The following is a 15,853-nucleotide window of genomic DNA, read 5'->3' on the forward strand; positions in this document are numbered from 1 at the left end:
CCACCCAGAAGGACAAGAGAGCAGATGCATGGGAACACACCACCTGCAAGTTTGCCTCGAAGCCATATTGCCGTTCCTTCACTGTCACTGGGTCAAAACCCTGGAGCTCCCTCCTTAACAGTACTTCAGGCCATCAAGTTGTCAGATGGATCCCATGAGAAGCCACATTTACACGTACAACTATTTCCCTATTGTATATTGCTTGCCCAACTTCTTGTCCCGACTCCAGGTGACCACCTTATTTATCATGTTTAGAAGGATCCTTCACCTCACCCTGCCTCACCACAGGCAGCAGTACCTTCTGCCCCTTAAGGTAGAAATCCAAGATTCTGGGGACGGAAAAGTGAGATGGTGACCAAATTCTCAGTGGCTATCCAGCCAATTTGCAAATGCTTATCCTTGTAGAAGGAATTTGAGCAAGGGCATGTTAAGTGTCTAACTTATATAACTGCACGAGTATCAAGAATGTTTAAGAAAAGCCATGTTAAACAAGACTCCATGTATACTCCACGCCAACTTCTAGGTCAAACCTAACTACTCCATAAACAACTAACTTGCCTTCTTTAAGAGTTTCTGATCGCTTCCTCCATCGCTTTGGCCGTCTTGGATCCTCCAATAGTACTTTATCATCAAAGCCAGTCAGCTCGATTGTTTCTGACTGACTAGTGGGACCAGCAGAGAACCATTCTGGCTCTTCTTCAGTGTACGAATCACATCGCCTCCGCTCACCAAAAATGCGTTTACCATCACCATACTCCCTCTACAAAAGAAAGAAAATATTTGTCAGGAGGAGTTAATTTTCTTTGGCAGAATTGAGGGCGATAAAGCAAATCACTTAAATAATGAATATTTAAAATTCAGGAGTATTTCAATGTCATGTTTACCATTGTTACATGTGGACATTTCAGTTTATAAATTTAAACCTTCAGGACCAAAATTCAATGGGTTACCATTCTTCACAAATGAAGGCAATTTAATGCAACAGAAGGCACTTCACCCTCAAGTGGGGGCATAGGAATGGCTGCAAGTAATTAAGACACATTGCTTACCCTTCAATATTAGACAGGACTGAAAGTAGCAATTAAATACCAAAAAAACTAATCAACTTTAAGTAAACTCTGGTCAATTAACTAGATGTTAACAAGGAGGAAACCAAAAATTGTTAGCTTCCACTTCAATGTTGCTACTCATAGTTCAAACTTACTTTGATGCTCAAAATAGACCAGCAATCCCAAAAAGTAGCTTTAAAAAAGACAGAGGAACTTTCTTGTTGCCCTCTTAAATAGTCAAGTAATCAACTTTCATATCAGCCTCCAGTCGAAGTCTCAATGGTCATTTAGTCCTATCCTTCTCTAACAGCCATCTCATCCTGACCAGTGGTCATGTCCCATTTCTCCCTCCAATAACACCCAGAGAAATTAATTTCAGTTTGGTAAGTGAACTTGGATCTACACCATTTTTTTTAAGCCAATGGCTAATCTTTCCAGTCATAATTTGGAAGATGGCACTCAAAAACCAAGTGAAATCTGGGAACAAATCTAACCCGAAAGCGCTTTTCCTTGTAATCTCGATCTCTTCCCTCTCGCACATCTCTGTCACGCAAGTCTTTGTCTCGGCCATCTCGATCAAAGTTCCTTGATGTAATTATCCGTCCACTGCCAATTCTCCGCTGGCCCCCCAATCCACGCATATTTTCATTTTCTTTATTTTCCAGTGGGCTTCCAGATCTCCGGGAGTTAGAAGTATTAATCACGTGACAGCCTCCACCAAAGCTCCGACGTTGCGGACTGAGCACAACATCAATATCTTCTTCCTTAATTCTCTCTCGCGGATCTGGAGAGAAGACAGAACTGATCAATAAACTTTCATAATAAGGATCCATGGGTTTGAAAATATCCTGCTCAACAAGGAGATCAAATTATTTTTGTTCGTTTCCCCATTAAGGTGCAACATAAGCTACTGTCACAAGCACTAGCAACCCTTTGATGTCTCTATCAAAAATGGGCCACTGTATATATGCATCTAGACAATAAAACGTCAGTGCACAATTTGATGTGTGTGGCAGCAGCTAAGATAATCAGGAGCATGAAACAGACCAGTGGTCAAATGAGAACTTTATGTCTCTCTAGTTTAGTAACAGCACACTACACAATTAAACTGTCAACTTCAGCAAGGATTCAATTGCTGAACTTATGTTCAATGAATGAGCTAGCATTTGCCAGTTCAAGGAAGGACAAAAAGATAAACCAGCCTTTTGTAGGCCAAGTTTTATAACCCTTGAGGTAAAAAGAAAAGCATGGGTTAATCAATGACATCTGGAAATTTGTTAAAGGCAAGCTTTGTTTATTTTATTTGAATTCAATGGAAAAAAGGAATGCAGGAGATGGAAAAGCGACTTACAAAAAAATGATCAAACTTCTCATGGATTTAAGAAAATTCAGACAAAAGAAAAGGGATTCTAGCAGCATGTATGCAAATTTGGTTCACTGATAAATAGTTGCTTAGTTAGGAGTTCAAAGCGGTGCATTTCAACGTAGCCCTTTTTTGGAACGTTAAGGACAATGGGACTTGCAGCATAAACCTGAAGTATGAGAACAAAGCAAAGATAAATGTAAGAGAAGATTAAGACTAGATATTGAAATGTTAGACAAGACTGCAAGGAAACACATTTTGGGAGCAAAAGCAAGAGAAAGACGAGGAAGTGGAGGCCACTCATGAGTTCTAATGCATCAAGTGCCCGAAAGTGCAAGTTCAGGTAGTTAAAGACATTGAAAGCCAGGTTTTGGTTTTAGAATCAAGGACATAAAGTACAAGAATAATGTACCAGTTGCAGTTCAGAGCATTCCATTATTAAAAAGGACATGAAAAAGTCACATTAAAATGTAAGGAATTAAATGTAAGAAATGCTTCCTGTAAGGACTCCATCCCATTCTCTCAGTTCCTTCGCCTCCATCGCATCTGTTCTGATGACACTACCTTCAAAAACAGCTCCTCTGACATGTCCTCCTTCTTCCTTAACCGAGGTTTTCCACCCACGGTCGTTGACAGGGCCCTCAACCGTGTCCGGCCCATCTCCCGCGCATCCGCCCTCACGCCTTGGTCCACCCCTGGTCCACTCCTCCATCACCCCCTACTCCTCAACCCCCACCTATGGCACCTCCCCATGCCCACGCAGAAGATGCAACACCTGCCCCTTCACTTCCTCTCTCCTCACCGTCCAAGGGCCCAAACAGTCCTTTCAAGTGAAGCAGCATTTCACTTACATTTCCCCTAACTTAGTCTACTGCATTCGTTGCTCCCAATGCGGTCTCCTCTACATTGGAGAGACCAAACGCAAACTGGCGACCGCTTTGCAGAACACCTGCGGTCTGTCCGCAAGAAAGACCCAAACCTCCCTGTCGCTTGCCATTTTAACACTCCACCCTGCTCTCTTGCCCACATGTCTGTCCTTGGCTTGCTGCATTGTTCCAGTGAAGCCCAACGCAAACTGGAGGAACAGCACCTCATTTTCCAACTAGGCACTTTACAGCCTTCCGGGCTGAATATTGAATTCAACAACTTTAGATCTTAAACTCCCCCTCCCTCCCCCCATCCCCACCCTGTTTCTTCCCCCTCCCTTTTGTTTTTTTTCAATAATTTATATAGATTCTTCTTTTCCCACCTATTTCCATTATTTTTAAATCTACAACTAATACCTTGTTAGTCTTTCCACCCCACCCCCACTAGAGCTGTACCTTGAGTATCCTGCCATCCATTCTTAATTAGCACTTTTCTTAGATATCACCACCTTCAACACCTCTTTGATCCTTTTGTCTGTGACATCTTTTGATTATCTGCTCCTATCACTGCTTGCTTGTCCCCACAACCACCCCACCCTCAACTACTCTCTCCCCCCGCCCCCCACCTTAAACCAGCTTATATTTCACCCCTCTCCTAATTATACTTCAGTTCTGTTGATGGGTCATGTTGGACTCGAAACGTCAACACTTTTCTTCTCCACCGATGCTGCCAGACCTGCTGAGTTTTTCCAGGTAATTATGTTTTTGTTTAAAATCATTGATGGCACCAGGGATTGAAGTTATAAGGATTGAACCAAGGTACTAGGAATGTTAACACGAACATTTGAAATTGAGACAATTGAACATTTTTAGAAACATTGAAGTTTGTTGGTGAAAATGGCAAGATGGCAGTTAGGGAATTACTGAGAAGGGTGCAAATTTAAAGTTAACAAAAAGTGAGGAGAGGAGTTAGAAAATAATTTGCACAAAGGATTGTTGGTACAAAGAATACAAAATAGTTTTTGCACAGGAGATAGCCATTGATATGTGCGCAAGAGCCAGTCCCACTTTCCTACCCTTTCCCCACAGTCCTGCAAATTCCCTCCAATTCTCCACCAATTTCCTTTACAGGTTACAATTGAATCTGCCCCATCACACAAGCAGTGCTTTCCAGGTCCAAAGCAGCTGCTGCGTTAAACGTAGCAACTTGTTTGACACTGCCATGGAGTGGCTGAGGCAGAAACCATTAGATCCTTCAAAATAGGAGGCATGTAAAAAAGGGGGGAGCATAGTGGCATTTGTTTTTGATTACTGAGCCAGCAGAGGCATCATCAAATAGACACAGTTGTAAACTGCTATCACATGCTCAGGACATCCAAAGAACTTGCAAGCAGAGTTCCATTTTGAAATGCAATTCCAAAAAAAAATAAATGTAATATCCAATGTGTACAAAGCAAACAAAAAAAGATTGATGACTATATATTCAAATATAACTGTTCAAGAACAAATGTTGCCAAAGATATTCTAGATATACCAGAATCACCTTTAATGCCTCTTCTAAAAGACAACACTCAAAAATGCAGCCACCCTACAGTGTACTGCACACTATGTTCAAACTCTGGAGTGAGTGTCAAATGCCATTATCCTTGTGACTCTGCTGATATGAATGGAGCTGACACTTGGCATAGATCAGGTCACTCTGATCTGAACTAGATGCTTCAGGTGGTCTGAATCAGGCTGTTGCTTCTGTCAGCCACCCGGTTATGGTCAGTGGGAAAACATTTGACAAGTTCATGCATTTTCTTACATCTCTGTACACTGTACCCTTGACCATTGAGGTAGGTAGGCACCATTAGATATTAATCATATTTATTACCAATAGGTGCCATTAGCCTAGTAGGCTCCTTGGCACACAGGCAATTTTGTGCTATGGGAAAAGTCACCTTCCAGGGTTTACACAGATTTCTGCTTAAAACTACCAGCTGTAAGCAAAGACACATGGGAAACTTTCAAGCTAGACTTAAACCTCTGCTTGACCGGAGCATTACAGTTACCGAATGACAGCTAACTAAATTCTGATCATCAGGATCTTAAAACGTAATTAAACTTCAATCAATCTTTTCACACCATTTCGGATACTGCCAGCTTGTTCTATCACTTGTACAATGAGTGGTCAAAAAAAGAAAAAAAATGCTGTTCACTGTGGTGAATCTAAGGAGCAGTGTACCAATTTGGAGAAGGTGGTTGCCAAATTGCCCTTTAACGGTGCTGTGGTAGACTGAAGGTTGATCCAAGTATTGTTCACACAGTAAATGCCTGCTCTGCAGTCTGGCTTCGGCAAGGAGAAAAAGGCAGTACTGAAACATGTGAATTGTACCGAGGACAAATGCTGTTTGCTGTTAACTAAACTTCAAGTCTGCACTGCCTGGTTGCATTTTATACCATGTCAGACACCCAATTCTGGGTCATCCATCTGATTATATTTTCATTGAGTGGTCTGAAACATGTGGAACAATTATCTGGTATCCCAGCTGCTGAGGCACATAAGTGAGTTGGAGTCAGAGGACAACAGTTGTGAGGGAGTAAACTTTTACCAATCCCTTGGATGTTCTTGGTATGCACTGCCCCAACTACATAACTGGTATTGAAAAGCTGCAGCATGAACACTGCTAGTTGGCTTTGTCAGCTGTACACCCTGCATTTATTAAATTCACTGACACCTATCAGTTTGTAAGAGATTAATGATGACTGACCACATTGTGACATTGCAAATTAGCACAGTGTAACAACTGAGATATGGAGGATCCAAGCAAGCAAGAACTTAAAAGTTCATGCAGGACAATGCAAACCACTATTTTTAAAATCTGTGGGAGGCCTCTTTTCAAATAGACAGCTTCACAAATTCATTGCCCTAAAACTCCAAAAAAGCAATGAACGTAACATTTAAATAAAACAAACTGAAGAATTGCCGTCTGAAGTACAAGGTCTGAAAGTGCAGGACAAAATGACTCTGCCAAGGGAAGGAAGAGCATGGCTACTTTGAACCTTTTAAATACATCACAAGACATAATATACAATTGAATTGGAGTCCTTCTTAAGTTTTTTAAAAATTTGTTCCTCTGATGTGAAGCTTGGTGATTGGCAAGGTCAACATTTATTGCTCATTCCTAATTACTTGAATTGAGTGACTTGCTAGGCCATTTTAGAAGGCTATTGTTTGCTGTGCGTCAGGGCAGTAGATTGCCTCCCCTGAAGGGCATGAGTGAACCATATGGGGTTTTTAGGACAATCTGGCAGTTTCATGATTAACAAGACCAGCATTTAACTCCAAATTTAACTAATAATCAAATCCAAGTTTCTCTAGTTGTCATGGTGAGATTGGAACTCTTCTCTGGAGCATTAGTCCAGGCCTCTGGATTTTTGGCCCATTTACCATTACCATTATGCCCCCACCCCCATTATGGCTTGACATGGCTGTAGTTTTTGCAGACTTACAAACTGAGCTATGGCAATGGTTTCCATGTGAACATCTGGAGATCACTTTGCCAAGAGCCAAACAGACTATAGTGCACTGGTTCACTCCCAGGCTATGAATGTGTCACAGGGCACAGCTGATATAATTGACCCAAGTATCCCTGGGTTAGACACCAGGAACCAGATACCAACATCATGGCAAAGTTCATTGCTATCTTCAGAGAAATCACAAATTCAAGAACCAAGGTTTGCCAGCGATTCATTTCTTCCATATATAGTCTCATTACTCCACCACCTACAACTTATTGCATGGAAACTTGAAACTTTGTATTAGTTTCCCCAAAAGGTGAAATTTCAGTAATTAAAATACAAACTCAACTCTGCCAAGTGTAGAGATTATGCTTTACACCATTCTCACCTGCAATTCTGCGTTTGAGAACTGCCCTGTCGAGATCCGAACCATAATCCTTCTTATTTCCATCCGATGGTGAACTCCTGCCTGAACTAGGATACAAGGACGCATGCCACTTCTCGGGGTCCCAGATACCTTCACTATAGAAACCAGAAGCACTAGGTTCATTAACCTAAAAATTGACTTGTTAGTTTTGTACAATATGAGTGGAGGGATTCACTGCTTGGCGTTTTTGACACACATGCCACACCATGAAGCTAGAATACTAATGTTGCAACTCTGCTCAAAATATATGAAATAATGAATAAACTTGATAGGTATCCTTAATCTACATCCTATGGAGTTAAAATACAGCAAAGATGGCCATTTGGTCCATGATGGTTTCTCTTTCAAAGAGCTATTCAATGAGTCCACTTGTCAGCTCTGCTCCCACTGGCAACCATGCTCTGAAATATTAAGTTTCTTTTTGAAGTTACTATTGAATCTGCTTGCACCACTCTTTCAGGCAGGTCGTGCTAGATCACAGTAACCCTTGAAAAGGTTCTGTCACCTATGGCTCTTTCAATCACTTCAAAATGTATATCCCTTCCTAACAGCATTGTGGGTGTACCTGCACCACATGGACTGCAGTGGTTCAAGGAGGCAGCTCACTACAACCTTCTGAAGGGCAACTAGGGGTGGGCAATAAACAATGGCCCAGCCAGCAAAGCCCACATCCCAATGAATAAATAAAATCTTGTTACTGATCCTTCTGCCACTTGAAAGTTTTGCCTTACTACTTCAAGACATGATTTTCAATACTTCTAGTAAAATCTCCCTTATCCATTGTCTGATTCAAGGACACCAACCCCACTTTCTCAAATCTCTCCACATAACAAATTCATAATCCTATTCTCCCAATGCCTCCTCTCCAAGGCCCAAAATTCTTCCTCAATTGTGGTGCCCAGAAGTGAAAGTGAGACTGTAGCTGGCACCTAAACAGTGCTTTTTAAAAAAAATCTTCAATTGTTCTCGTACTATATAAATTTTTTAAAAATCCCAGGATTCACAGTAAACGCTCTGCACCACCTCACTCAACTAGCTCATAAGGACATGACATGGCAGTCTGTTTCTCAAAATTGACAAACCAAATCATGTCGCGCTGGGTATCAGTGATAGTGATACAAAACTTCCTTCTTCATCTCCCTCCAGAAGAAGGCAGTGACCCAAGACTTAAACTGCCAAAAAGAGTAGAAGACAGCACAATTATTTTTCATTATAATGCTCACATGCTATATTGCTATGAAGCTGACACTAACATGAAAATATTCTGGTCTAGTTAACTTTACTGTGCTGATCTTGAAATTCAGACTTTGGCATTTGGTTTGATTGTTAAAGTGGTGAGTACCTAATGTACGAAGAGCAAACTTTCTAAAGTGAAGCTACTTGAAAAAAATGTTGCTCTGAAGATGCTGGCATATACATCTGTTGTTTCAGAAATATGCTCTAGGTGTAGGGCATGTTCAAACAGTTTCAAACCTTTATCTGAATTTCATTAAAGTGTAACTGTTGTCAAATTAATTGAATTAGCAGCTATGTTTACTAGCAAGGAACCATTTCAAGCTGACTGAATGCCTCAAGTCTCATTTTCTATTTCATAAATTAATAGCTTAGAATCTACTAATCACCAACTTAATACTTCAGTAATTAAATTTTTAGTTGACGAATGTTTACCTGTCATATTTTTCCAAAAGGCATGCTGGTCTCCGTTTGGCATATGGGTACTCTTTGATTTCTAGTAGTTTTTCCTGCACAACGGAAGAAAATGTTAAAACTACTTTGGAAAAAATCTTCTAAGAGAATGCTTAAATGGCTTGTAGTTGGCAAACATATGCTAACATGGAGATGTTAATGACCACATTAAAAATCAGAATGGATACAGTAACAATATGGTTCATATATGGTCTTGTACTAAGCTTCCACTCCCCCCCCCCGCCCCTGTTCAAAACAACAAATGTACACCACCCCTGTGCTACTTAACTAACTTTTTCACAACATAGCCATAGATCAGGAAAATGCAGGTTCAGTCTAGCAGGTCACAATGCAGTCTAAGCTGATGTTGGCCCATTACAAACACTTCAGGGACATACGTTTTGGCATCTGGTTGGTCCATTCTCTTCTCTGTTCACTATTTTATTAGTTGCAATGGAGTCCATGGACTGCTAGCAAGTTGTCTACCACCACCAAGAAGCTCAGATCAGTTGGGAGTCTCACCTTTCACATTAATTTGATGCTCAGTACTTTTCTCTAGGATTGGTTCAAACGTGGACAAGAGCTGAACTCCAGAGGTGAAGCAAGAGCGACTGCCCTTGGCATCAAGGCAGCATTTGACTGAATGTTGCATCAAGGAGCCCTAGTAAAACTGGAATCAATGGTAATCAGGGGGAAAACTCTCCACTGGTTGGAGTCATACCTAGCACAAAGGAACATGGTTGTGGTTGTTGGAGGTCAGTCATCTTAGCTCCAGGACTACTCTGAGGAACTCCTAAAGTGATGAGTTGTGAGCCCAACCATCTTCATCTGCTTCCTCAGTGGCCTTCCTTCCACCATAAGGTCAGAAGTGGGGATGTTCACTGATGATGCTCATTTGAGACTCCTCAGATACTGAAGCAGTCCATGTCCAAATGTAGCAAGACATGGACAATATCCAGGCTTGGGCTGACATGTGCCAAGTAACATTTGTGCCACATAAATACCAGGCAATGACCATCTGCAACAAGAGAATCTAACCATCACCCCTTGATGTTCAATGGCATTACCATCACTGAATCCCCCACTATCAACATCCTGGGGGTTACCATTGACCAGAAACTGAACTGGACTAGCCATATAAATACTGAGACTACAAGGGCAGGTCAGAGGCAAGGAATCCTGCAACGATTAACATCTCCTGACTCCCCAAAGCCGATCCACCATCTACAAGGCACAAATCAGGAGTGTAATGGAATACTCTCCACTTGCATAGATGAGTACAGCTCCCAACAACAAGCTTGACACCATCCAGGATAAAGCAGCTTGTTTGGTACCCCATCCACAAACATTCACTCCCTCCACCACCAATGCAGTGGCAGCCATGTGTACCATCTACAAGATGCATTGCAGGAACTCACCAAAGTTCCTTTGACAGCACCGTCCAAACCCACAACCACTACCATCTAGAAAGACAAGGACGGCAGATGCATTGGAACACCATCTGGAAATTCCCCTCCAAGCCACTCCATCCTTACTTGGAAATATATTGCCATTCCTCACTCTGGCTGAGCTAAAATCTTGGAACTCCCTCCCTAACAGCACTGTGGATATACCTACATCACATGGACTGCAGCAGTTCAATAAGGCAGCTCACGACCACCTTCTCAAGGGCAATTAGGCATGGGTGATAAATGTTGGCCTTGCCAGCAACGCCAACATCCCATGAACAAATTTTTTAAAATGTCACTTAGATGTGAATTTCAGGCTGACACACCACCCCCCCAATCACCACTACCATCCCCTTCCCTCCAACCCATGTCAATTCCTACCTCTTATTACTGCTCCATGTACCAAGCAACCCAACACCACAAGAAAATTTATTTTCAGCTTGTCAGAATTGAAAAATTGGCAGAGCAGAACCCAGAAAAAACAAACAACTAGGGAAGAGCCTTCAGCTGTATTTCAGGGGCTAGGAAGTAGAGCTACTCCAGGTTGGCAGGAGCAACTTGGATTGTGGGCTGTAGTTTGGACACTCCCGTCAGAATTGGAGGGGCAGGATTAACTGCAACGGCCATCCCCATTCAATATGCAGTGAACCCTGCTTGGAAAAATGATGTGGGTTGGTGGTCTAATTTCAACATTAGCGTAGCCAAACCCTATCCAACTTGATAACTGAAAACCAACAGTTGCTCCAGAGGATGCAATGCTCAAAAAGACAACCTTGGAATGCTGCCAGAGGAATTATAGGGCGTTCTGGATCCTTCAGTCTGCACAGCATCAGTTTTGAATAAGCCAGAGTATTAAATTTTACTTGAAAATATTAACAAAGACTTTTCATCTGCATGCAAGATGAGGAATTTTATGTCCTGGCATGAAAAAATCATCCCAATTCACTCTGAGGTTGCCCATTATTGAGTTTGAGAAAATCAGGTCGTCACCAGTGGCATCTGGACAAGTTGAAAGGGAAAGATTCCATTTTAACCCACTGACTGGGGCAATGAAGCCCACAATAACTGCTCTGCCTTGAAGCTTTCCAATCCCACTCCTGCAGCACTACGCAATTGAAAGTGAAACCCACCCTCCCAACTAGTCCAGGCTCCTGTTGCTCATCTGAAAATTTAGGGGGACAAAATTATCCTACATCTGGGTCACCTTGTGACTTGGTTTAGTACATTCGGTTTCAAATCTATGACTAGGTTTCTTTTCTACAAGAAATCCCACTTGCTCTTCCATCCAGGGTATTCACAGAGAAATGTATAGGGATACTGGTAGTAACTGGATGAATCATACCACAATAAGACCACTTGCTGCACTGCAAGCAAGTGACTTAGTCACAGAGCTCCAAACAGGAAATGCTTAGTCACTTAGCACCAAATGTGGCCTAAAACAGCAACTGAATTTATACTGAGTGAGATACAGGAAAACACCTCTAGATACCATAATGCAAGATGAAAAAAAAGTCATTTATAAACATATGGGTAAGCAAGAGTCACCACTGCTTCGTTGAAGGCAAAAGAGTCAGAAATTTGATTTAATTTCCACAATTAAATAATGGAGAGAGGGTTGATGAGGCTTATGCAGATGGTGGTGTACATAGACTTAAGACATGTAATAAAGTGCCATAAAGTAGACTTAGTAAAAAGACTAAGGAGCAGTGGCAACATGAATATGAAACTAGTTAAGACAGAAAACAGAGAGTAGTGACAAACAGTTGTTACAGACTAGAGGAAAGTATATAGTAGCATTCTGAATTCCAGTATTTGGATTACTGCTCTGATATATTCATGACCTGGATGTGGGTATTGGAGTATAATTTCATAGTTAGCAGATGACATAAAACTCATATGTAGTAATTAATGAAGCGGAAAGCAGATGGTGAAATAAGCAGACATGACAGTTGAAATTTAATGCAAAAAAGAGCGAGGCAATAGGTTGTGGAAGGAAGAACGTGGAGTGGCAAGATAAACCAAAAGCACAATTTGGTTTACATTCACCAATTTCTGAAGATGTTAGGACAAGTTGATAAGGCTATTATAGGCATAATAGATGTCTATAACAGATGCCAAGAGAACAAAAAGTGAACTAAATTTTGATAAAGCACTGGTTATTTCCAATTCTGGGCAACAGAATTTTATTAAAATGGTACCGGGATGAGGCATTTCAGCTGTGTGTAGACATTGCAGAAGCTGAGATTGTTCTTCTTATGCCATAGAAGATGACAGACTGATTTAATAGAGATGTTCCAAATTATGAAGGTGCTAATATAGACAGGGAGAAACAGGCTCCACTGGCAGGAGGGTCTGGGCCACAGATTTAAGAGCCAGAAGGTAGAAAGGAGGAATTTTTCTTCTGATTAACAGCAATGTTATGATCTGTAAAGCAGAGCCTGAAAAGACAGCAGAAGCAGATTCAATAGTTACCATCAAATGGTAATTCAATGCTTAAGAAAATTTGCAGGCCTATGGAAAAGAGCAGGGAAATGAGACAAATTGGATAGCTTTAAGGCAATGGCCCATATAATCTTTTTCTGTACCACAATCTATTATTCCAGTTTCATGGATTTTGATGTACAGGGGTAATGCTCATAACATATTACTTGTCAAGTAGCATGTAGTGGAACAAATGCAAATTATTTCAATGGTGATGCAGCTAATCCCTCACCAAATGTTGAAACGAGTTTGCAACAGTGCTGACAGTAACTGGCTTTAGCAAACACAGCCAAGAAGGGGCCAAGAATAAGACTCGCTCCTAATCATTAGCAATGACACCCCTGGGAAGGTAAACATATGGAGATGTCAGGTCAGGCTCAGTTGAGCTGCCTCAAGCCTCGTGGCACTAAGTCTAAGCTCATACATAAGCAATGAGCATTTAAGTATAGGGGACAACTTTCCACTTTTTCAATGTAATTCTTCAGCTCGCACACAAGAGCCTGAAGGTATTATTTACATCACTAATATTAGTTCAAAAGTGGTTCTGCTTCATACAAGCACTATTGCAGCAGAATAATCAATCTGAACATGCGCTTGAGGACTACACAAACTGGTTCCACATTAAAGGCTTATGGCTGCAAATAGCCACAACAGCTTTTGATATAGCTTCTTAAACTGCTGGGTCAAAATCCTGGAACTTCCTCCCACACAACACTTTGGTGTACCTGCAGCACATGCGCTGCAGGAGTTCAAGGTGGTAACTTACCACCACCTTCACAAAGGCAATTAGGGATGGGTAGTGTTAGCATTACTTTCAATTGTTCTATGTACATCCAGGATGTATATGCACATCCAGGATGGATATTAAAAGATTCTCATTATACCATCCATTTTACAGCTTACTGCAAAACAGGGATCCCAGCATCAGATCATACCATAACAGCTATCTCAAGTCAACTATTTAGATTACTTTCAGCTATTAAACCAACTCAGTACAGCTGAGTGGAAACAATTAAGGAAATTCTAATTACACTTTGGCTTGGCTAGACCCAGCACAGCCACCAGGACAAGCTTTTCAAAATAGTTCCTGATTGAGAGAACTTGTTCTCTGAACCTGACCATCATTCTGATCCATTGTTGCCAAAGCAGAGAATAAATGCTTGTAGGCTCTGATATCATCCAAACAGCAAGGTAAAAGCCAAGAGCCATGTCAGTTCCTTGTTACAAATATTTAGCATGATTAGTCAAGAAAATGTAGCCACTCCCACATTATACTTACCTTGGAATATCTATATGTTTTTTTCATACCACACATTCTCTGTGGGTCAATTAATGGTTCTCCATTTTCTTCAATCCATTCTTTTTTATCCATGGTTGCCATAAAGGACATAGACCTTTAATCAAAACATTCAAAAGGGAATCAACTAGAGTAGTAAGCTACTGCAATTTAACTTACATTCTGTGATACCAAGATAAGTTAATCAACTGAAAACATAGATCAGGCAAAAACTAAAACACTACCCAATATTTTTAATGCTGTTTTAACTATGATGTTACATTATGGTACAGGTATTAGTAAAACCAACCTCACAGGAAACAGGCTATTACTTCACCCAATATGCAAAAGCAGCTACAATCATTCTTCCTTTCAACGAATAAAGTCTTGACACAGACAAATATAGCCTAACCAAAAAGACAACATTAAGCACATATTTGTTCTTACTATACTGAAACAGCCAAGGAAGAATAGGAACAGTTTGCTTAAGCCGGTTATTTAATTCGAAGTCGATAAAACAATGGATGGGGCTTCATATAAACTAGAGAGGGTAAAATACAGCTTGAATTACAGGGTACAAAGGCTATCGCCTCTGTCACAGCACAGAGCCCACATTACTACCTATCTACATACCTGAAACAGAGCAGAGGCTCCCAGTCTTATATAGAGACCTCTGGCTGAGGAGGTGAGAGCGGGTGGCAATGGGATATTTCCTCCCCCACCCCTGTCTGAGAAGGATGGGGTCCGGCCACTCTCCTGGTAACCAGGAGCTGCCGGCCGGGAGGAAGGTTCAGCGGCGGCGGCGGCCCGCCGGCTCCGGAGCCTCCCGCAGACCCGCTTCCCCAGGCACACAAGGAAGAAAGCAGCCGAGATGGAGGCGGCGGTGGCACTAACGAGCGGCGAGTGCGGACTTGACAGGCTCCCAGACCGCGGCTCTGACTGGAAGAGCGACACTCGGGACCCTCTGCGCCGGCTAACTAGCCGGCCACCCCCGAGCCTCGGCAACAGTCACCACCGCCGCTCCGACAAGAAGCCGCAGCCGCCTCACACACCCGGATGTACAAACCAACCGCCTGCCTGACCCCCCCCCCAACCCCGACAAAACAATTCAAACCCCCCCACACGTACATACAAAATTAACACACCCAGGACCCACCCCTTCCCCACACGCGTTTCTGTATTTTTTTTTAAACACTTTCAATCGCGCTCTTTAATTTTTTTTCTCCAAGAAAAAAGGCGAAAGACCTTCAGGCGCATGGGATTGACGACTATATCGTTTATCACTCAGCCAATCAGAGCCAAGAAGGGGCTGGTCGAATTTGTCAACGTCATCAAACCAATCTCATTCAGTTTTTCCCTCATTGAAAGTATTGTTAGAAGTGGGCAGCTGCTCTCAAGAGGCTGGCAACTGAAATCCAAATGGGGCAGTCAATAGAATTACATCATTTTTGTTGATCAAGTTTAATTAATGACACATGATGGCCCATGTTCGCTGACATTGTTTATGGTTCATGAAATGAAAAGAGAAAATGCTGGAAAATCTCAGCAGATCTGACAGCATCTGTGGAGAGAGAAACAGCTGACATTTAACACCTGTAAGACCTTTCTGAAGATCCAACATCCCCAGTATTTTGCTTTTACTTATTGTTTATGGTTCTCTTTGCTCAGATACTGTCCCCCTTTCTGCTTCAAATCTGCCAACATTGTGTTTATCTACCCATGCCCATCTTTTCCAGATGTCCATCTTTGAATC

At 41.8% G+C, this 15,853-nt stretch overlaps 1 protein-coding gene across 1 annotated transcript in view; it reads right to left on the reverse strand.

Annotated features, from left to right (window-relative positions):
- Positions 1 to 15,162, reverse strand: part of eif4enif1 (eukaryotic translation initiation factor 4E nuclear import factor 1) — a 71,795-nt gene extending 56,633 nt beyond the window's left edge. The window contains exons 1-6 of the mRNA XM_078553842.1: positions 14,734 to 15,162; positions 14,104 to 14,218; positions 8,878 to 8,951; positions 7,171 to 7,304; positions 1,544 to 1,833; positions 559 to 760 (exon numbers count right to left, since the gene is read on the reverse strand). Coding sequence (XP_078409968.1) covers positions 559 to 760; positions 1,544 to 1,833; positions 7,171 to 7,304; positions 8,878 to 8,951; positions 14,104 to 14,214 — 811 coding nt within the window. The 5' untranslated portion in view covers positions 14,215 to 14,218; positions 14,734 to 15,162. The remainder of the gene's footprint in view (positions 1 to 558; positions 761 to 1,543; positions 1,834 to 7,170; positions 7,305 to 8,877; positions 8,952 to 14,103; positions 14,219 to 14,733) is intronic.
- Positions 15,163 to 15,853: the final 691 nt, after the last annotated feature.

Source organism: Cetorhinus maximus, chromosome 12 (assembly GCF_964194155.1).
Source record: "Cetorhinus maximus chromosome 12, sCetMax3.hap1.1, whole genome shotgun sequence".
NCBI lineage: Eukaryota > Metazoa > Chordata > Chondrichthyes > Lamniformes > Cetorhinidae > Cetorhinus > Cetorhinus maximus.